The sequence below is a fragment of the Tachysurus vachellii genome, chromosome 9, assembly GCF_030014155.1.
Source record: "Tachysurus vachellii isolate PV-2020 chromosome 9, HZAU_Pvac_v1, whole genome shotgun sequence".
In the NCBI taxonomy this organism is placed as follows: domain Eukaryota; kingdom Metazoa; phylum Chordata; class Actinopteri; order Siluriformes; family Bagridae; genus Tachysurus; species Tachysurus vachellii.
Genome location: NC_083468.1, coordinates 10759265 through 10783909, shown reverse-complemented (window position 1 = coordinate 10783909; position 24645 = coordinate 10759265). Strand labels below are relative to the sequence as shown.

The following is a 24645-nucleotide window of genomic DNA, read 5'->3' as shown; positions in this document are numbered from 1 at the left end:
TAGTCTGACCCACTCATGTTGATTTCTCCTTTACAACACCAGAAGGATTTTGTTCATTTTTATCCACACAGGTCACTGAGGTGCTGGTTCTCTCGTCATTTGAGTCCCTTGTCATTTCGAGACTGGACCACTGACACCATTCCACCACATGTGTGACTAATTTTCAAACTCACTAAGTTCTGCCAATGGATACATTCGTTTGAGCTTCATGTATCTTTCTGCATCAGCATTAAAAACACTGATGCTGGACTACAAATCCAAAAACAGACTTCAAACAAACTGTACAAAGCATTGAAACAAACAAAAATCTAGCTTGTGTTGTGTGTGATTTTGTTCCTATATTTCCTCCCCAACAGGCTTTTTAGATTGACAGTATTCTTAGTCTGTGACCCAGTGAACCAGTATCAGGATATATTCATGGACAGAGACCTTCAACGACTGTATCCCAATAATGTTTTAGAAAAACTAATGGAAAGCCATGTGAACCTGAGCACATTTGAGATCCTTCATTTATTCCATTTATTCAGAGAAATGTCAGATAAGCAGGGCTTGGGGTTAGGACAGCAGTGAAATAATAAAGCTCATCAGGAGTAAACAATATCAAACCAGATGCAAGAGGTGGGGTTTGGAGACATGGCACGGAAACACATGTCTAATGTGCCTTTCCTAGTCGTACCTATTGGAACAAGTTTGACCTGAAGAATTTAAATCAGTGTACCATTAGATCCCTGTTTATCCTTCGGCAACTTATAATAAACATTACAAAAAAAAAAAGGGTCACACAAAGGTCGAGTCATCCATGTGGTAAAAATAAGAGGAAAATCAAAGGAATAGAGTACTATGTCAATGTTCACTGAGAAGTAAAAAAATGCCTGATTGTATAAACACGCTAATCATGAGATAATTCAAAGGAATGTATTAACTCCATCACTCAGATGTGAAGAGATCTTTCACACATCTCTCTTCTGGAAATCTCCATTTCTCCTGCTGTCACATTCCACGTTTCCTCCTATCTCTCTCTCTCTCTCTATCCATCCTTCTGTCTGAGAAAATGACTTGTGCAAAATCACAGAGCAGTTCTGATTATGTGTGTTCGTCACAAATAAAAAAAGAAAATAACAATAACAATTTTGTGTCAGGAGAAATATAGATCATCATTTAAAATTGAGTATTCCAAAAATAATGCCATTTACACATCATGAAACTGACAAATTGTCTTTGGCATGAGAAACATATCGGTTACAAACTATACAGAGATGAGCGTTACAATGATGCGATCATTCAACTGATCAATCGAGTAATGATACAGCGTATCAAATATACTCATCTGGATCATTCCAAATGTGTAAAGTGCCATTTCTGTGTGTATGTGTGAGTATTCCAGAAACGAGTGTGTATATACATAAATCCACAAACTCCATGTACGAATATAAAAGACAGAATAGAAAAGTTGGGAAAATTCCCTGGGATGCACATCAAAGACATCAGACATCGAAAAAAGCCTATAAAAGGTGAAAGGATTTTAAATGATTGTTTTCAAACTGGAGGTCAAGTTCATCTGTTTAGCAGCCATATTCATATTCTTGTGTCACTGATGGAGTCTGGTCCCGTCACAGCATTCTGATTGATAGTGCGTGCTGATCTCAGTGAAAAAGTCGATTTGTCACGCATGTGTCAGAGGTGATTTAAGGCGCAGCGCGGAGTGTGAGAGTCGCTGATTCTCTCAAGCAGTCTTTTTCTTCATGGTGAGCCTGCAGCAGTCACTTCTGTCGTTCCTCAGTGAGTGTGTGTCTCAGCAGCTGGCTTTAGGCAGCGCAACCCTGCTGGTGTGGAGGAGTCAACCACTCTCACAGCGTCAAGACCTCTTCCCCACGATCGGATTCTCACTAAAAATAGAGAAAACAAATGTTTTCTGTCTTAAAGCATTCCGGATTGTAGAGCAAGGTTTTATGACGGTGTGTGTAGAGTCCAGCACATTTCTTTCCCCTCATACTATTTCAACTTTGCCCTTTTTTGTGCAGGATTTGTACATTTAACCTAATAGTTTTGTTACTGTTTCAGATTGTGAACATTTGGAACTCTGGACATTTTGAAGTCTTTACTGATAGGGTGTAGAGATATTTCAAACATTTGTGTGAATTCTGAGATTTTGATAACACTTCTTATTGTAGGATCACAATAAACCAATTCTAAGATTATTTCTAGGCACAGAAGTGTGTGTGTGTGTTTATATGTACATTGTCCCTGGCTGGTCCGTGAGCTCGATGGCTTTATGTTTGAGCTGCAGGTCTCCCAGGACTTCTCTGATCTCCTTGATGGTGCGGAATGTCTCTTTTGGGTCCTGAATAATGAAGGCAGAGTACTCCTCCTGCTCCTTCTGCTGGCCCAGGTACACCGACATACTGGCACAGGCATCTACACACACACACACACACACACACACACACACACACACACACACACACACACACACACACACACACTTTTAAATACACTTCTCTGTGTTTAAGACAATTGGACACTAACTCTCATTTCCTCATGAGTTCTCTTTATGTTCTGCTCGTCGCCGCCCCGTCTTTAAATCGGTTGTTCCCCTGATTGTATCCTGATCATTCTCACATGTTCTGTGTTTCCTCTTTGATTTGTTCTCCAGTATCATGTCCTAACAATCTCATAAAAACAATAGCCATAACTTGTTTCACCTTTATCTTGTGTGCTTTTGATCACAGTTTTCCATGCTCTGTTGCCATTTGATTACCCGACATTTGACGGTTTTCCGGTTTTGACCGCCTTGTGTATTGGATGGTTTGCTACAGTGTTTATTAAAGCCGTTTCCATCTACACCTGCACCTGCCTCCATGTTTTAATCTCCATGTGACAGAGACTTACAGTTTTCACTGGACAGGAAGGGTATAAAATAAACTCTGAAATCTGAAACGTAACAAATAACTAAAGCTGTCAGACCAACGCAGAAACGAAAAAACGAGCAAACGCTGAAATGTACGGAAGAACTTTTTCAAAAAGCTCTCCTTCATTGAAAGTAATTATATATGTGTCTTCACTGGTAAGAGAAGAAACCTGTGCTAGCAAGTTCACCAACTCAAGTATTAAAAAAAACCCCAAACAAACAAAAAAAAAAACAATAATTAAAAAAAATGCTCAAGAGCAATACTTAAATAAATGTAGTTACATTCTATCACTGGTAGTGTATCACACACCATTAAAACACTGTTTCACTGGCTCTTTTGCATTTCTTGTTTGTCTATCTCACAGCTCTCACAATGAGAGATACAAAGACCTCTGAAAAGATCAAGCTCACACTCACCCTCCATTTTCTGCAGACGAGGTAAACTGGCACTGAACAGCGAGAAAATTCTCTCTGTCTCCCTGTCACAGTCAGTCTCCAGCTGGATGTTTGCCAGTGTGCTGCTACACACACACACACACAAAGAGTGTTAAGACCCTGAAAGTAGAGTTTTCAGTGTGTCATGTGTGATGTGTACATACACACAACTAAATACATTCCCACTTCACACACACGCACACCCACTCAAACATCTCACTCAAACTACATGTAATATATGTCTGCAGGTGTGTTGTGTGTGAGTCTGTGTGTGTGCTGTGTGTTTGTTCGTGTGTGATGTGTGAGTCTGTGCGTGTGTGATGTGTGAGTCTGCGTGTATGTTATGAGCCTGTGTGTGTTATGTGTGAGTCTGTGCATGTGTGATGTGTGAGTCTGCACGTGTGTTATGTGTGAGTCTGCGCGTGTGTTTTGTGTGAGTCTGTGTGCGTGTGTGATGTGTGAGACTGTGTGTGTATTATGTGTGAGTCTGCGTGCCTGAGTGAGGTGTGGGTGTTATGTGTGAGTTTGTGTGTGTGATGTGTGAGTCTGTGTGGGTGTTATGTGTGAGTCTGTGTGTGGTATGTGTGAGACTGTGTGTGGTATGTGTGAGACTGTGTGTGTGTTATGTGTGAGTCTGCATGTGTGTTGTGTGAGTCTGTGTGTGTTATGTGTGAGACTGTGTGTGTGTTATGTGTGAGTCTGCACGTGTGTTATGTGTGAGTCTGCACGTGTGTTATGTGTGAGTCTGCACTTGTGTTATGTGAGACCGTGTGTGTTATGTGTGAGTCTGCGTGTGTGTGTGTGTTATGTGTGAGTCTGTGTGTGTTGTGTGTGAGTCTGCATGTGTTGTGTGTGTGTTATGTGTGAGTTTGCATGTGTGTTATGTGTAAGTCTGTGTGTGTGTTATGTGTGAGTCTGTGTGAGTGTTATGTGTGTGTGTTGTGTGTGAGTCTGTGTGTGTTATGTGTGAGTTTGTGTGTGTTATGTGTAAGTCTGTGTGTGTGTTATGTGTAAGTCTGTGTGGGTATTATGTGTGTGTGTTATGTGTGAGTCTGCGTGTGTGTTATGTGTGAGTCTGTGTGGGTGTTATGTGTGTGAGTGTGTGTTGTGTGTGAGTCTGTGTGTGTTGTGTGTGTTCGTTATGTGTGAGTTTGCATGTGTGTTATGTGTAAGTCTGTGTGTGTTATGTGTGAGTCTGTGTGGGTGTTATGTGTGTGTATGTTGTGTGTGAGTCTGTGTGTGTTATGTGTGTGTTATGTGTAAGTCTGTGTGTGTGTTATGTGTGAGTCTGTGTGTGTGTTATGTGTGAGTCTGTGTGGGTGTTATGTGTGAGTCTGTGTGGGTGTTATGTGTGAGTCTGTGTGGGTGTTATGTGTGAGTCTGTGTGGGTGTTATGTGTGAGTCTGTGTGGGTGTTATGTGTGAGTCTGTGCGTGTACACCTACTCTCTGATGCTGACAGCCGGCTGGAACACACCGAGTCGGTCAGTGTTGCAGCGGATGAGCTGAGTCAGCACATCAATCCACTCGCTCGCCTCAACACAGTTCCCTGCCTGAACATAGAGGGGCTTATCACTGTAGATCACCTGGAACATCTGAGAAGGAGACAGGTATAACGAGTGAGACAGGCAGACAGACAGGTTTCTAACAGTCATAACAGGAAGGAAAGACGCAGCTCACGTTTTTGCGGTTGAAGGTGCTTTCATCCAGTTTTTCTACTCTTGTAATGCTGTTTACAGGAATCACACACAGTGGATCTTTCCCTACACACACACACACACACACACACATATTGATAAATAAAAACAACTTTAATATAATATGCAGCACTATCAACACACACCGCTGTACTACACTAGAGTAAAAACACTAGAGTAAAAACACACACACTGCTCTACACTAGAACACACTGCTCTACACTAGAAAACACACACTGCTTTACACTAGAACACACACTGCTCTACACTAGAACACACACACTACACAAACACGCACGCACACACTGCTCTGCACCAGAACACGCACACTGCTCTACACTAGAACGCACACACTGCTTTACACTAGAACACACAATGCTCTACACTAGAACACACACTGCTCTACACTAGAACGCACACACTGCTTTACACTAGAACACACACTGCTTTACACTAGAACACACACTGCTCTACACTAGAACGCACACTGCTCTACACTAGAACACACACTGCTCTACACTAGAACACACACACACTGCTCTACACTAGAACACACACACACTGCTCTACACTAGAACACACACACACTGCTCTACACTAGAACACACACACTGCTCTACACTAGAACACACACACTGCTCTACACTAGAACACACACACTGCTCTACACTAGAACACACACACTGCTCTACACTAGAACGCACACACTGCTCTACATTAGAACGCACACACTGCTTTACACTAGAACACACACTGCTCTACACTAGAACACACACTGCTCTACACTAGAACACACACTGCTCTACACTAGAACGCACACACTGCTCTACATTAGAACACACACTGCTCTACACTAGAACACACTGCTCTACACTAGAACACACATACTGCTCTACACTAGAACACACACTGCTCTACACTAGAACGCACACACTGCTCTACATTAGAACACACACTGCTCTACACTAGAACACACTGCTCTACACTAGAACACACATACTGCTCTACACTAGAACACACACACTGCTTTACACTAGAACACACACTGCTCTACACTAGAACACACACTGCTCTACACTAGAACACACACTGCTCTACACTAGAACACACACTGCTCTACACTAGAACACACACTGCTCTACACTAGAACACACTGCTTTACACTAGAACACACTGCTTTACACTAGAACACACACTGCTCTACACTATAACACACACACTGCTCTACACTATAACACACACACTGCTCTACACTACTACTCACACACTGCCCTACACTAGAACGCACTCACTGCTCTACACTAGAACGCACTCACTGCTCTACACTACAACGCACACACTGCTCTACACTACAACGCACACACTGCTCTACACTACAACGCACACACTGCTCTACACTACAACGCACACACTGCTCTACACTACAACGCACACACTGCTCTACACTACAACGCACACACTGCTCTACACTACAATGCACACACTGCTCTACACTACAATGCACACTGCTCTACACTAGAACACACACACTGCTCTACACTAGAACACACACTGCTCTACACTAGAACACACACTGCTCTACACTAGAACACACACACTGCACTTCACACTGTACATCCATAAACCCTAGACTAACCTTCTTATTTGTATATTTGCGTGTCTACAAACATGACTGGATCAATACAGCCCTAAGACGCACAATTAAAATAAATAAATAAATAAAAACTAAAAAAATAATGTACAAGTTAATGAGTCTGTGCAACGTCCTAGCACTAAGTCGTATGTATATTGTGTCTGTGTGTGTGTCTGAGATCACCTTTTTGTTTATGATATGACAGCTCTCGATTGGTCACTCTCAACCAGCGCTTCTTAAAGTTCTTCTTCCCTAGACGCTTTCTACCTTGGGCTCGCTTGTGGACCTCTCTAAACAAACACACACACAAAATGTTTTCACCCAGTAATCACACTTATAATCCTGCGAGATGAGTTTGAAAGTGTATAATTCATGTTTCACCCCTCTTTCAGCACGACCGAATCTTCCACCCCGCTGGTGCTTTTACACACGTTGGACGAGATGTCATCTAAAAACTGGAGAGTGAGAAGACAAATGAGACACACACACACATATCCACACACATACCCACACATGCACAAACTCACAAGTGGTTAAAGGGGATGTGGATAAGTCTCACCTTCTTCACTTTCTCTATAAATTTATCTTCCAGGAATAATTTGATAAAATCACACATGTAGGTCTCTTTGAAGCTTGACTGCGGGCAAAACACACACATACATATGCACACACAAACACACAGAAATACACGCACACACACACATCAGTGAGAATGAGGCACATAAAGATCCGAATGGCTTACAAAATTTCTGCTAATTCATAGGATACACATTTCATTTCCTGTGTATTGCTTCTAAAACAGCGTTTCTGGACACCCACACTGCAGCAGTCTAGTTTAGCATCTTGTTAATCAGTGACCGATGAGTCACATCGAGCACACCATGAGCCTGAGCACACCAGTTTCTACCAGTTTATTTGCAGCCAATTCTGACCCATGAGAACCGAATGTGTACAGAATGCACAATTCAAGAAAAAGCACCAATCTTATGTTGCATCTAGTCTGTCAACCAACTGTCTGAAATCCTGGACCCTCTTTATAGTAAGTTACTATAGTTGTAACTCTCTGCATATATTTTATAGTAACATAATATCTCTGCTCAGCCCTTGTGCATGAATGTGTTAATTTTTGCTTCCTACAAAATAAGCTTAATCTAATATGTTTTCTTGTTCTGCCTTCCTACAGACATCTCTACACTTCCCCCTGCCATTATCCCAAGTGAGAGATTGAAGCTTATGTAGCAGTTCCCCACAATTCACCTCACTTGCATTGCATTAAAGGAGACATTCAGACGAAATGCATGTAGACATTGGAAAGACTTTTTTTCTAAATATTACGCCATAATTCATACAATTACGCTGAAAAGTGCAGACGGACCCGTGCGGATGTGGAGAACTGATGGGTGTTTGTGCATGTGTTTACCATTTTACTTTTAGACAAGCTGCTCCAGCTGCCTAGAGTCTGGATAGTTTTAGAGATGAGTGTGAGAGTTCTCGAAACCTCTGGATCCTTAAAGAGAGAGTAAATCTTTATGTTAACCCACATGGAAAGCATGAGGTATCTCTGATTATTCTCAAGTACTAACAAATGTACTACAGTGCAAACAATTAAGGTATAAATGATCAGTTTACTTGGGGAAACAATGGCTCATCCAAAGGTCAAAACCTGACAATATTAGATTAGATTAGATTCAACCTTATTGTCATCAAGTACAAGGCAACAAAATGCAGTTTAGGTCTAACCAGAGTGCAATAGCAGCAAGTGCAGGATATACAGTTTTTACAAGACTTAGATAAGTTAAATAAGTTAAATAAAATGGTAATATGAAGTGATTTACAGATGTGAATCTTATTAAAAACAGAGGATACTGATACTCTAGTGTTCAGTGATGTGATGCAATGTTCAGGTTTTTCTATCTATCGTACTTTAACGAACACATAGTCACAATTTGCCTGCAACAGTACAAAACTTAATGCAAGTCACATGAGAGTATATCAGAGCGTATGTTAGACATGTTTGTGTGTAGAACAGTGAGTCATAGTGATGAGGAAAAGGATGTGGTAGCTCAGTGGTTAGGATGTTGGACTACTAATCAGATGGCTGCAAGTCTGAAACCCAGTACCACCAAGCTGCCACTGCTAGGCCCTTGAGTAAAGCCCTTAACATGAAACTGCTCACTTGTACCAAAGGAGATAAATGTAAGTCGCTCTGGAAAAATGTGCCATGAGAAAAAAAAAAAACGTACTGGATGGTGTGGCCGGAGCTGGAAAGTGTGTGGAGAAAGAACAGCTACAGCAAAAAACCTCAGGAACACAAAACTGCTCACAGCAGAATACTGAACATGAGGGTCACCTACACAGAAAAAGAGACAGTGAAATAAAGAGAAAGAAAGATAGCGACAGAGAGAGGTGTGCGTTAAATACTCAGACAGTCTACTATACATTTGAAAAATGTCTTAACTACTTTGTTTTAGAAAAGATTAAATACGCTTTGATGATTCAGTACAAGTGCAGTGAATTGTGCCGTAACTGATTAAGTTATTATTCTACAGTTTACTGCCTAGCCCTTTTCAATACATATTTATTGTGTGTGTGTGTGCGTGACTCACTGGGAAAACGGTCAGTGGCGAGCTGTCGTAGGGATCGGAATATGTCACACATCAGAGGTGGACAGCTTGCACTTGACTCAGTAATGGACAAGACTACTTTCTGAACATAAAGCTGCAGGTTCTCCTACACACACACACAAAAAAAAATTCAGAGTATATAATAAAGTGTGTACATGAGACTGTGAGGATGTTTCAGTGCTAACCTTGTTGACCTCTACATTATCTCCTTCCTTCAGTTTAATTGGATCGATTTCACACGTTTTATTGGATTCACAAATCTGAAATAAATAAATGAATACATAAATGAATAAATAAATAAAAGAAAGGTTAAGATCAATGTAAACTGTATTTCGAATTAGTCCGATGCAAACGCACCACCCTCCGGTGGCCATTACCTCATCCAGCACAGGCTTCAGTGTGATGTTTAGATAATTTCTTCCCACCATCTTCATTGTATCATCGATACAGCGTGTGGCCAGACAATTCCCACGGAAGATGGTGTTCGCCTCTCTGCAAGAGGAACAAGATAATGGGAGTTTGAGATGCACATGCAGTGTGTCACTCAGTGTGCTGAGAATTAAGCTCTTCATCTGGCTACAACTTGTGCTGTCTGCCACAACACAGAGTTTGTTTACAAAGTAATATTAATGGTTCATACATTTAGTTTTGTTTAGTTTTTTACATAATAGAGTAATTTTCAGTGTCTAAAATACATTTTTAAACACATAATATAAAACCATTTCTTTACCATAGGGTCACAATCTAACAGTGGTAATTCCAAACCATCCCAGTGACTCAAATCTTTTGTTTCCTTTCGCCAAAAAGATTCATTCACTGACACTTTCTGTAAGTTACATCTCTACACCAGTAGGTGGCCCCAGTGAGTGCCTTATTAGATATTATGAGTAAGTCATTGCTTCATTGACTAGTTTTTCAGAGTAGAAGTGTTAAAAACAAATCAAGCTAGTTGGCTCGGTGGCTAAAGCTAAGCACTGCTAAACTGCTATGATTGGGTCAGTGAGCAAGATCTCTAACTTCCAGATAAAGTGTGTTCAGGTGAGTAAATGTACTGGATTATGTGTTAAGGTTATAATACTACACATTTTGTTAATAACCCTTTGCCAGTAAATTACTGTAAAATGTCAATTTTGTACAGTGTAACTGTAATTATAGAATAGTTAACAGACAGGATGCCTAAGAATAAACATGTGTGTGCTTGCGTCTCACTGTGTGTTCTCCAGCTCTAAGGCAGCAGTGGCCATGAGAAAAGGCAGCAGTCTGTTGTGATGCAGTAAAAGTCGCACTAAAGGCAGTGAGGCTTCGGATCGATCTCTACACACGTCGCCCAGGATATGAGCAGCAGATGCTGAGATCGACTACATGCACAGAGAAGAGAGAGGGAGAGAGAGAGCGAGAGAGAGAGGGAGAGAGATGATCTCAATTCTTTTCAAGAGACATGGAGCAAAATCCTTTTTACAGATCAGATCCTTTAAATCCAGAATAAATGACTCTGTATGCTTTGAAATAAAAAACAACAGGACTTAAAGACAGCCTTGCTTTACTGGATTCTATCCGTCAGTGTTTCTACCGTCAGTGTAGCAGGTGTGCTGTGTGTGTAGGTGTGTTACCTGTACGTCAGGTGATTTCAGCAGCAGGTTTCTCAGTTTAATGTAGCAGTTGGACGGTAGCACATTGTCCTCAATGTAACACACGTTCAAACGCAAAGAACCGAGATCATCAGGCTTACACTTCACACCGTTACCTCTTGGCTGGAGCAGATACCTGCATGCATACACACGTTTCATTTTAAAACTTCATCATCATCATTATTATTATTATTCTCAATCTATATATTAAACAATTAAAGCATTCAGCTGTTCTGATCCTGCCAGCCAATCAGACTGCAGCTCTACAGATCCTCCCAGCCAATCAGACTGCAGCTGCTCTGATCATCCCAGCCAATCAGACTGCAGCTGCTCTAATTCTTCTAGCCAATCAGAGTGCAGCTGTTCTGACACTCCCAGCCAATCAGACTGCAGATATTCTGACCCTCTCAGCCAATCAAACTGCAGCTGCTCCTATCTTCCTAGATAAAACGTTTGATTTAACTTTCATTAAAATCAGTATCATAAAATATGAAGTATATAGAGTGTAAATACCCTACACTGTAAGTGCCCGCCAGAATTATTGGCACCCTTTAGGAAAAATGCACCAATATGGATGTAGAATTTATACCTTAAAATATATTGTTCTGCTTTGTTCTGAAAAAGGAACCCTTGGTGTTATTATAACTGTCTTCTTGAAGATGCCCTCAATCACGGCAAGTGCAGACAAAGTCGCAATTGAATGATGCTAGGAAGAAGTTATTATTGACACATAATACTAATGTATATTTTAAAATAAACGCAACCAATCAACAGTAACTGTAACCTTTAACCAGGGCCTGATTCACACGTAGTATGTAAAATCCCCTTTTCAGTCATTACTGTGACAAAAATCAAAGACCATTCACATGAAGAGAGCTGTATGTTTGTTCACCTACATCTTTTTATAACTTCACCAAGCGCTGTGAAATCTAAATTTGGCACCATAAGCTGTGGTTGATTTAAGTTTCCATTTGTGTCAATAGTTTGTGTGATTTTCATAGATACAAAAAAGCAGCATCTAACAAAGGATCTGCAATGTCTCCGTTTCTTTCCTGGATCTTGGCTAGCTGTAGGTTGCTGAGTGATTCCCTTTTGTTAACTCACTATCACAACACCTGCATAAACTAGTGTGACTTTTGTGTAAATGAGATGTATATGAGGAGTGGGGCATGCAAAAAGCATGTAACCCTGTAGCACAGTTACATGATTCAGATGAAAATTTATTTGAACATCATTCAGTGCAACTAAAATTTCTCAATTTCTACACAACGTTCATGGATACTGGCAATTATCTTTCAACACACACATGTAATCGCATGCACACTCAGAACGGATGTGCAACTCTTATATTATATTCTGTGTCTGTGTGTGTGTTCTCTGCTGCCTCCATACAGCTTAACCATGCACCAAACTCAATGGCCTCATTCAAAACATGCACATCCATATCAACAAGTTCTCTTATCACTATCTTGCTCTCTGAAACACAAGCACACACACACACAATATTTACAAAACACTACCAGCAGGCTCTATGTTTAAAGTGGCTTGAGGACACAGAGGACAGAAGCCGGAAGAGTCTGCCCCAAAACACACACGCACACACAAATACAAATATTATGTCCATTCACAAAGAGTGTATTGCTGAATCCGGGTGATTGAACAGATAAGCTGAGAGCTGACTGGTTGGGCTGATAAGAGCAGCTGTGAGCTGATTGGATTTTATCATGCACCTTCATCTGGTCATGAACGGAGCTCACTCGTTTCCGCACTGCACTTCTAATGCATATTCCACAGTGTGACTGTTTTGTGTGTGTGTTTGTGTGTGTGTGTTCTTACCAAGCTTTGTGTACTAGGTCATTTCTCAGGATCTTCACTGACACTCTTGTTTCACCCAGAAACACATCCTGAGCCAGATTCCCATTATTCCATAACTCCACCCTGTGAGAGAGAGAGAGAGAACACGCTGAGCTTTCTCTCACACAAACACACACACGTCTTACTATTCTTGTTTTATCACTACTTCACTGATATATTATGCATACACCTAAACCGAACCCTAATCTAAACCTCAGTCAGAAAACCTTTAGCCGTCCCAAAATACCGCCTGAACAAATTTAAGAACTGCACACTAAAATACTGCATCAAAAACAACACAAAACAGAAAGAGAGAGTAAGAGATAGTGAGAGAGAGAGAAAGAGAATAATCTGTATTTTTCCCTGACAGTTTAACACCAACTGGCTGTATTTAGCTGCAGAATTTGCTTTTGTTCCTAGTGACAGAAGTAACACTGTCGGTGTTATTGTCCTCTTGTGAACAACTGTCTGACTCTGAGCAAGCACAGAAGGGAAATGTAATTAGCTGGAAAGTTAGGAAATGTGACTAATGGTCAATTCTTTCCAGACAAAACAGGTGAACTTATGTCATTACATGTACATGTGTTCTCTACACAACCACAAGAAACTATTAACTGTATGTTAACTGTATGTTACTCTCTTCACTTTTTTGAAACAAAGTGATTTTAGTTGGCTTGGTAGTGTCTAGACATCGCAACGTGCAAAAACATCTAAACAACTAAATCTCGAGGCCCGCAGCACTGACAAAGATGTCTGAGCTGCCACCAAATCCTGTATTTCTTGTTACTCGTGTATAAACCTTGAATATTCTTAAAACACGCTTATAGAAAGAAGGAAGACATTGGAAAAAAAAAAATATTTCAGACATGTGACCTTGCTGTGACCTTGACCTCGTCTGACTCAATAGTTCACCAGTGATATATAAATCCTACACAAATTATAATACTGCCTCTTAATAAAAAGTCAACAAAGCTGTTCTGATTTCGCTTTCCCTGTTTATTTGCTTGTAATCATTACCACACTAATTGGCTTAACTGAAGATCTCTCTAATCCATTTAATTCATTTGAGCATGATTTCTGATGGAAACAAAATGACGGAATTTGTTTGTGTAACATGTTCCGCTAGCTGTTTTCTGGCCGACCAATACGGAGTACAATGGACAGACTTTATGAGTTGGTAAAAATAATCTGAATGTATTGTAAGGGCATAAATGTAGATAATGATTGTTTGTGTGTGTGTGTGTGTGTGTGTGTGTGTGTGTGAGAGAGAGAGAGAAAAAAATGGTAACAAATCCATTGCTGGTCAGTTATTTAGCTAGATAGCTCGTTTGTTTAGTGAATATAAGTTTATAGCTTTAGGAAAAGTTGCTAGAGTCAGGTGTGTAAAAAAATGAAAAGATGAACTCACTTGATCTCCAGTTTCTCGATATCCTCATCCTCTACCTGGAAATTCTTCCTGTTGTAGTTGCTTGGCCTGGAAACCTGCACCCACACACAGGTATAATGATAATGAGTGTGCATTAAGGATCTAATAAGTGTGTACCTCCACTGAGTGTGTGTTCAGCACAGATACTGATTACCAAACTGCTCACACTCAACACTTAGCATGATGACATGAACTCAGCATGAGCTGAAATTCTTTGTGACTGTGTGATTGCAAAAATCAACGGAAAATCAAGCAAGCTCTGTGAGACTTGCCAATTTTCAAAATTATAAAAGATTCTCTGCAGGTTTTGGCCAAAATAAGTTGTGACGTGATTATTACACTACATAAAGATAAGACATCAAACACTGTGTATATCTGTATACCTCAAAATAAAGTGTCTCATCAAAGTGAGGGTCGCTGGTTTTCTTCTTCACCTTTGTCTTCCTCTGATCTGACCTGCATATACAATTACAGACAAAGAGACAGAGAGAGACAGAGGAAGACAGAAAGAGAATAAAAGAGAGAGTGAGACATGGAGAGACACACAGAGAGACACAGAGGATGGTGAAGTGAGACTGTAATGTAGACCACGGCATGTATTTAGGATTTATTTATGACAAGTCTGTTACACAGCTTTCCGCAAGATTTACATAAAAACTACCTGCACAGTTTCCATAAACACACACACCTGCATAACTGGCACTAACTCTGTATGTTATGGAAAGTCTCATCTCTGTCTGTAACGAGTGTAAACAGGGCAGCAAGTGGGAGACATCATCAGTCACCTTCTGCTTAAGTATATATACATATATACACAAGTGTGCGTGTGTGTGTATATGTGTGTGTTTGTGTGTGTGGTTGTGTGTGTGTTTTAGGGTGTAGCAATATATGAGAGACATACTATTAAGTCCAGTAGTATTCAGTTACTTCTTCAGTATAGAAGTATACAACCTTCATATTCATAACTGCTCACTATTACAAGAATATAATAACTTTAATACAACAAGCTAACTATCTAATATATATATATATATATATATATATATATATATATATATATATATATATATATATATATATATATATTCTACTTCAATTTAACACTCTGTACAGCACACCTAGTTGTCTAACTCCAGCTCACTAGCCAAGCCAAAAATATAGTGTACCGTTAAATACTACAATAAAAATGTTCAGCATGGACACACTAGCTAAAATATTTACCAGAGGTCAGGCAAGCAAATCTAAAACTAAACAAACAGAGTCTAATGTACGTGAAATATCATCACTCATTAGCAACTCATGTTAGCCATCAGGAATGTTCCTGCCCAACAACTTCTCAACTTGGCTTTGATACAAACTGAAGCTAATTTGGCTGACTATCAGCTGTAAAAGCTTCCCAACAAATTAGAGGAAAAATAAATAAACCAGCTTGTCGGTAATGCTACATTCAAACAAACAGAGATTTTAGCGCTGGATTTCAAGTCGCCAAGCAGGCCTTCCTAGTATTGGTTGCCATAGTAATAACGTTTTGCTCAACGGGTGTCGCAACTAGGATTCCACTTGACGATCAGGGCCATAGGCATCGCCAGAGAGGGGCTAGCAGGTGCTTCGGCATCCCCAAGGAAGAACAAAGCTCCCCCATAGCATCCCCAAACTTTTTTTTTCTTAAAGTAATAATATTGTTTGTATAGTATAATAGTGTTCTAATTAATAATTTAGAATAAATATAATAAAAAATTAACAAATAAAACAACTGTATTACAAATGTAATAAATCTTACGTAAATGTAAGCCTCTCCGTCACAGCGCAGAAATGTCATTGTGCCACATTTATATAATTTCTGCCACTGTGACATTTCGGCTCTGTTTCCGAGATGTTAGCTTATCTCTAAATGCCATAACATATCTATATATGTGTAATTTCTGCGCTGTGTCAGAGATGTTATCTCTAATTTGATTGGTCACAAAAATAATCCATTCACAATCTAATCTGTAACATTTTATTAACTCACTATCATTATTAAAGATTGTATACAATACATTTCCTCTCCCTATTCACCTTTCGGCCATTTTCTTCTTTGGTAAAGAAACTTTTAAAAAATTAAAAATCCTCCAGTCTACTCCTAGAATTTAACCCTATGGGCTCTTTATAAGTGTTAAGATACGTTGAAAATTATTTTACTAATAATTTTACTAATTTTATCTTTACTAGGGCCTTCTCTTTAACTTTTAAGGGTAATAATTTCTTTAAATTCTAAGAAATTAATTTCTTAGAATTTCGTCACTAGGAGCAACTCTTTGCAGAGAGTTTTCATGAATGAAATCGTGAGATTTGGCGTTTGTATCTAAAATGCTACAGTGTATATTTGCATCATATAATACGAGATGCAGAAAGAGAGTGAACGCCATCGACTTTAGTTTTCACTGCACCAAGTCGCCCTGTATTTGCGTAAAGTTTTAGTTGCTTTGTAGCATCGCTGGACATGCCCACATCTACTCACTTTTGGTTGCTGTTGCTAATGTTGCTGGAAGTCACGACCTCTCAGCATGTGAAACAAAAAACCAAACACTCCATCTATTCTGAATACGTATGCATAATATCTGACACTTTGCTTTGTTTATTTTCACGCTGATGTTTGTCTTTTGACGTACAATTTCACGCCAATTCCAACCAGGCTTTTAACACTGACTGTAATTTACACTTACAGAATTGTCAAGGCTACATCCAGTAACTCTAAAACATCACATTCAAAACTAGCTTTTCTCAGTAGAATTATGTTTTTAGTTATTTGTAGCTTTAGCAATGTTTGATACTACACTAAATAACCATAAACATATTCAGTCCTAGTACTTGTGCTAAAAATACTAAACAATGACCTGGGATTTCGTGCTAAGGCACATGAGATATCTATTTTAATCATCCTTGATCTCAGCATGGGGGCATGGTGGCTTAGTGTTTAGCATGTTTGCCCTTGTGTTACCATCAGGAAACATGAAAACACAACTATATATCTCTAGTCCACAGTTATATGGTTGTCTCAAATCCTTTTGCTGCTCCAACAAGACATGACTACTCCATTAGAGCAATTACAATTTTCAGTCCTTACGCACATCCTAATGCTAGACTAATGATACAGTAGCGCTACTACCTCCTCCAGCATGGTGCTGGTAGCATTGTTGATGTATTCATTAATAGATACTTCAAAGCACTTTTGAACATCACTCTGGGTAAGAGCATTTGCCAAGTGCTGGAACGGTCAATGCAAATGTAACCGTAGCACTGTGTTTTCATTAACAACCTGGGATAGTGGTCAGAACCGAGTGCAAGTTGGGTGACCCCAAATACAAGGAAATCCTAAAAGAAAACGTGTTCCAATTTGCAAAAGAACTGGGTTAAGTTTCATCTTCCAACATTCTGAAAGGTGAAAAACTAATTCACTTTCACCATGCGCACATGTGCACAGAGGAGCTACACAAGCGGCTTTGCTCACTTATGCACATCTGGAAAAGTAAATACAGCTTCCACTAGATGGCACATCAGAACTGAAACCTCCCTATCCATCCGGTTTTGAGTCAAACTGTGATGTTTATCGATTTCATGCGGAGATGTGTTAAACAGACTGACAAACAAAGATTGTTCTTACGATCTGTGAACCAAACTGAAAATCCTCACTGTACGTTCAAAAATATTTGCATTTCTAAAATCCAGTAATGTGGTACAGACCTTTCAGTAGATTTAGAAAGCCTTTTAAAATTCACACACTGTAATAGGAAACCTGTTACTGTCAGTACACAGTAATGCAGTCTGAGACATGGTGTTAGTTTGTTTACACAGTTGGGGAGAAACTGAATGTGTTAGAATGGCTTAGAGTCAAAGTCTAGACCTCAACCTGTCTGAAAATCTGTGATGACAAACGATCAGAAAGAGATTATGCCAAGAAGTATGGGTAAAAATATCAGGATCCGTATGTCTGTGTATCCGGAATGTACTCACAGCGATTCACATTTATTACATTGTTATAGCCATATTCCAAAATGGATTTAATTCATTATTTTCTTCAAAATTTTACAAACGGTACCCCATAATGACAACATGAAAGAAGTTTGTTTGTAATCGTTGCAAATTTATTAAAAATAAAAATAAAAAAAATCAATACTTTGCTCAATACTTTGTTGGATCACCTTTGGCAGCATTTACAGCCTCAAGTCTTTGTTCATTCAGGTTTAAGTCTGGGCTCTGGCTGGATTCACAGAGTTGTCCTGTAGCTACTCCTTTGTTATCTTGGCTTAGGGTCATTGTCCTTTTGGAAGATGAACCTTATTTCTTAGGTTTTGCATCAAGGATGTCTCTGTACATCTTTCCCTTGCTCCTGAATATTCTCCTAGTTCCTGCCTCTGAAAAACATCCCCACAGCACGATGCTGCCACCACCACGCTTCACTATAGGGATGGTATTGGCCAGGTGATTTCTTCCAGAAATTATGTTTGCTATTCAGGCCAAAGAGTTCATCTTTGTTTCATTCGACCAGAGAACTTTTTCTTATGGTCTAAGAGTCCTTCAGGTGCCTTTTTAGGCCATTATGTGTCTTTTACTGGGAAGTGGCTTCCATCTGGGCACTCTACCATACAGGCCTGACTGGTGGAGTTCTGCAGAGACGGTTGTTCTTCTAGAAAGTTCTCCTTTCTACACAGAGAAACGTCGCAGCTCTGTTGGAATAACCATTGGTTCTTGGTCACCTACCTGACTGAGGCCCTTCTCCCCGGATCACTCAGTTTGGGTGGCCCGCTCTAGGAAGAGTTCTGGCGGTTCCAAACGTCTTCCATTTATGGATGATGGAGGCCACTGTGCTCATTGGGACCTTTAATGCTGCAGAAATTTTGGGTTGGCTTGTGCTCTGATGTGCACTGTTAACTGTGGGACCTTATATAGACAGGTGTCTTCCCCTTTCCAAAACATGTCCAATCAACTGAATTTACCACAGGTGGAGTCCAATCAAGTTGTAAAACCATCTCAAAGATGATCAGTGGAAACAGGACGCACCTGAGCTCAGTTTTTAGTGTCATGGCAAAGGCTGTGAATACTTATGTACATGTGATTTGTTTTGTTTTTAATTTCTAATAAATTTGCAAAGATTTCAAACAAACTTCTTTCACTGTGTCATTTTGGGGTATTGTTTGTAGAATTTTGAGAAAAATAATTAATTAATCCATTTTGGAATAAGGCTGTAACATAAAATGTGAAAATTGAAGCGCTGTGAATACTTTCCGGATGCACTGTGTTCTGCACCTACAAATGTTATGAAAATGTTAAATCCAGTTGTTAAAATTTTTTTATTCCATACAAATTGTGGAGAGGGATGCAATGTGTGTGTGTTTGTGTGTGTATGTGTGTGTAAATTACCTTGCAGGGCCAATGAGTGTTACAGAAGCATAAGAGTCGCAGGCCTGTCCACTGATTAACGGTAAACCCTGGCACTCGATTATCCTACACAAACAGACACATCACATACACACACACACACACACACAAACACGCACGCACACATAGGCACACACACGCACACACAGTAAGTGTTATTACACAATCATTATCTAAGCCTAGCAAACTGCACTGTTTTATAATCTGTGATAACAAGGTGTGAAAAATGTATGATATCACTTCCTGTAAGCTATGTGTGTTTTTATGTGTGAATATAGGAGAGAGGACAGAGACAGGTACATGGACAAAGTGACACAGAAAGAGACAGAAAGAAAAAAATATTGAGAATGAAAAGACAGTGAGTTTGTGTATTTGTGTGTGGGTTACAAGCACTAAGCATGAAGCTAAAACAGAAGCACAATTGCAGCAGGAGGAGGAGAGCAAGCTTCCTGTTTTGGTGGCATCACTTCCTCTTTCATAACACCATCTCTCACACACACATGCTGACTCACCTGACCTGCAGGCTCAAAGAGACAGGCCTGTTATCTGTGATCACTTCATTAAGCTTCATCTCTAGATGAACCTTCCCCTTAAAAATAAACACACACACACACACACACACTTAATTAGATCTTTGTTAGGTATTTCCACTGTATATTATAGTTGTGTTACTGTGTTAATGTCACTAATCCTTGATCTCAGTAAAGGAAATCCACTGTATTCTTTTTACAAGTATGTGTGTGCTGCTTGTGTGTCTTGTTTATTGTCATTTTCTAATGCTACCTATGTTAGAATATGTTTACTAAACTACCTAAAGTATAAGTCAGTTTACTATCATACCCACTGCCTTTCCTTTATTCTCCTCAGTACACCAATTACACTGTAGTACTAAGCAGCAAAGTACAAAACTCTAAAATTAACACGAGCCAGGTTTTACATGTCATGTTTATCAGCCTACACACTTATACAGTACATGCAAATGCACATCCTTGCACACCAGGCTCTTTATGACTAGGACTTTTTTCCGTCCTTGTTGCTGCTGAAGGGTGAAGTGTGTGTACTAAACAGAGAATACTCTTTACACACACAAAGGAAATGGAGCAGAACAGCACTCCCCCAGCTCATCACACACATGCGTCTGATTCTGATTGGCTCTCGGCATGATGATGAACAGCCAGGATGTGGACTGACAGTCTACAACCTACAACGAGTACCAACGATTAACCCTGCACAAGTAAACGAGACCATGTGTGTGTATGCATTTTAGGCAGACAATTTCATTTTTAATCCGTCTTCTAATTCCTATTTTGACGTTAGTTTGTGTGTCAAGTAGTAAAGCCTTACTTCACCTGTTGCTCAGTGAAACTACACACTCATTAGACTCCTAAAAAGCTTTTCACACAGGATGTGATAATCAGGATCTGTCTCCCAAACCTTTTTTTCCAAGTTCTCCAATTTGCCTTTTTGTAAACTCACAGCTTCTCCTATCTGTGCTGTGGATCTCTCTAGGACCTTCAGAGACATGCTTGGCCTCTTGGTTGCGTCTCTGACTAATGCTCTCCTTACCCAGTCACTGACTTTTCCTGGAACGCTTCCTCTAGGCAGCATCAAGGTTGTGCCATACAAAAAAATCACATATTTAATATTGCTCAGTGGAATGATTTTATAAACCAAACTCTGATTGCTACTTTTCCATAGCTTTCTTTTCCAGACTTGTATTTATCCATTCCTGGATCTTTGTGATTCTGCTTCTTTAGCCAAGTTCTATAACATGCTCTGATTTCTTTCAGGAACATGTGTATTTATACCGAGATCGTTTACATTTTCTTTTGTTATTTCACAAACTAAACTCACTTAATTAAATCACCTCTGATCAAACGACCAGCACTAATTTAAGTGCTTAAAATACTTTTAAATACTAAATAATTATGCAAACATTTTCCCCCCAGCATTCAATATTGTATGTAGCGTGAATGCAAATTACAATCATGCACCTAATTCTAAAATCATATTTATTAGATTATATATTATAAATTCACCTATATATGTATATAATTATTTGCAATCACTATGTAAATACACATAGTTTCACATTTATGCCATTTGGCAGACATCCTTATTCAGAGTAACTTACATTTAACTTATTTATAGAACTAAGCGGTTGAGGGTTAGAGAGTCACACACACACAAACACACACACACACACACATGCACACAACCCCACACATACATACATGCACACCCCCACACACAAATACACACACACACACACACACACACACACACACACACACGCACACAACCCCACACAAACATACATGCACACCCCCCCACATAAATACACACACACACACACACACACATACATACATGCACACAACCCCATTCACAAAAATTCACACACACACACAACCCCACACATACATACATGCACACCCCCACTCACATAAATACACACACACAACCCCACACATACACATACATACATGCACACCCCCACTCACATAAACACACACACACACACACATACACACACACAAAACCCCACACATACACACATACATACATGCACACCCCCACTCACATAAATACACACACACAACCCCACACATACACATACACACATACATACATGCACACCCCCCCCCACAAAACCCCACACATACATGCACACCCCCACACAAATATATACACACACACACACACACACACATACATACATGCACACCCCCACACACATACACACACACAACCCCACACATACACATACATACATGCACACCCCCACACACATAAATACACACACACAACCCCTCCCCACACACACACATACACACATACATACATGCACACCCCTACACACATAAATACCCCACACACATAAATACACACACACACAACCCCACACATACATACATACATGCACACCCCCACACACATACACACACACACAACCCCACACATACATACATGCACACCCCCACACACATAAATACACACACACACAACCCCACACATACACACCCACACACACATAAATACACACACACAAACCCACACACCCCCACACACATACATATACACACGTACATACATACATACATACATACATACATACACGCACCCCCCCCCAGACACTCCAACAAGGTTATACAAGTGAGCAACTGAGGGTTAAGGGCCTTGCTCAGGGACCCAGCAGTGGCAGTTTTATTGATCCAGAGATTCAAATCTAAACTTTCTGATTGGTATTCCACACACACACACACACACTTTACCTGCACCTCTGAGTTTGGATCCACAGGCTGCAGTGGAAACCAGTGCTCCTTCCCACTGTAATTACACAACTCCTCCTTCCTGAGGGCCACCTTTCCTATATACGCACACACAGAGACACATAGACCAGAATCTTGAAGTCTGCTGATGAGATTTTCATTAAAAAAAAACAAACAAAAAAAACCTCACAAACTAGGATCCCCTACTGCACCATTCATCTGACAAATGATTTTGTCCTTGGCGCAAATGGCCCTGGTGCTCCTTCTATTCTGATTCACTCCAACTTTCAGACACTTTGTTGTTGAATTTTCATCCTGTTGTTGCTAATATTTTAAATCAGCTTTTTTAAATCAGCAAATCTCTATCCTAGGAATTGTACATAGTGTTGTACAATATGCTTTCCAGGATTTTAGCTCAAAGTATTTATGACAAAAAAAAAAACGTGTGTGTAAATAAATGTTTGAAATGTACACACTAATACTGATATCCTGAAATTCACACCTATATTGTTACTATTTATGTGTATAGCTGATGTATATGATGTGTGCACTAACCGATGGTCAGTTCCCTCTGAAACATTGTCTTGGCATAAACATAGAAGGACAGGCAGTGGAACGGCCTTGGGATCTCAAAGTAGAAATCTTCCCCATAAAATGGGCTGAAACAGAAAGACAGCACATGAGCACAATGCAAACACTTAATGTTTAGCACACAAGCCAGAAAGGAAACATTACTGCACAACGACATAATGTGTCTTCCAGTCTGAAAGACAACTGTTTTCCAAATGTATGTGAACACTTGTGTGTGTGTGTCTTTCTTGGAGAAGGAAGTTCCAGAAATCACTCAAACCAAATGCACTACATACAGTAAAAAGGTGATTGCACACTCCATGATAGAATAATATATATCCTATATATTTTTATAACACAAATAAATTCTTTCATTTTTGTTATATATAAATATGTATACAAACAAAGCTATGATTATAATCAAGGCTCTGAAGTTAAGGTACTGGGTTACTTTCACTGCCAAGCTGCCACAAATTGTATCCTAAATAACATACTATACCCTAAAGTCAGAAAATACAGACTGTCTCGATCCAGATCCGCGATGCATGTCATAACGAGCTCATTCCCAAACAGGCTTACATATTATAGAGGAATATGTTTAGAACTCTAAACGAATAACCTTTAATCAATTTTGGCATTGAAGCGGCAGTGAAACATCAGGGACCATCTCTGAATGAAGGGTGTACGCAACAGTGATCACCATTTAAACAATAGTATCACATGGCCATTTAGGTGCTACTCAAGAACAACCAGTTTGCACTTAAAGCAAAACTCCAAACGAAACACTCCAGACGGAAAGCTCCAGACGAAACGCTCCAGACGAAACGCTCCAGACGAAAGAGTCCAAACTAAACAGTCCAAACTAAACAGTCCAAACTAAACAGTCCAGACGGAACACTTCAGACGGAACACTCTAAATTAAGCGTAATTAACGTGCAAATCAAAGACACGTGAGATTGAGGAAAGCGGACGTGGCATCAAGGAAGTGTTAATATCGGAGAGTTCATAACACCTGTGTAAATCCTTCCAGATTCACACGTCGGTTGGCTCATTTCTCATGTTACTGGGTAGAAAAAGACTCCTGTGCCAAGTGTGTAATGATTGGCAGGTTTGGTAGTACAATATAATCGGTGATAAATAACAGTGAATATCATGGGAATCATAGGGGCGATAATATTGTTA

The 24645-nt window shown here is 39.8% G+C and overlaps 1 protein-coding gene across 2 annotated transcripts in view; it reads right to left on the bottom strand.

Moving 5' to 3' along the window:
- Nucleotides 1–491: 491 nt before the first annotated feature.
- Nucleotides 492–24645, bottom strand: part of rasa2 (RAS p21 protein activator 2) — a 39310-nt gene continuing 15156 nt past the window's right edge. Inside the window, exons 3-24 of one of the 2 annotated variants that reach the window (XM_060877640.1) lie at nt 23449–23552; nt 22897–22991; nt 20134–20210; nt 19604–19687; nt 14587–14659; nt 14186–14259; nt 12760–12861; nt 10906–11059; nt 10505–10653; nt 9673–9787; nt 9481–9555; nt 9278–9401; nt 8915–9021; nt 8092–8178; nt 7231–7308; nt 7053–7126; nt 6855–6961; nt 5022–5104; nt 4788–4936; nt 3326–3429; nt 2238–2415; nt 492–1886 (exon numbers count right to left, since the gene is read on the bottom strand). In XM_060877640.1, the coding sequence (XP_060733623.1) occupies nt 1856–1886; nt 2238–2415; nt 3326–3429; nt 4788–4936; nt 5022–5104; nt 6855–6961; nt 7053–7126; nt 7231–7308; nt 8092–8178; nt 8915–9021; nt 9278–9401; nt 9481–9555; nt 9673–9787; nt 10505–10653; nt 10906–11059; nt 12760–12861; nt 14186–14259; nt 14587–14659; nt 19604–19687; nt 20134–20210; nt 22897–22991; nt 23449–23552 (2224 nt within the window). In that variant the 3' untranslated portion in view covers nt 492–1855. The remainder of the gene's footprint in view (nt 1887–2237; nt 2416–3325; nt 3430–4787; nt 4937–5021; nt 5105–6854; nt 6962–7052; nt 7127–7230; nt 7309–8091; nt 8179–8914; nt 9022–9277; nt 9402–9480; nt 9556–9672; nt 9788–10504; nt 10654–10905; nt 11060–12759; nt 12862–14185; nt 14260–14586; nt 14660–19603; nt 19688–20133; nt 20211–22896; nt 22992–23448; nt 23553–24645) is intronic. The other variant, XM_060877641.1, reaches the window with a different exon arrangement.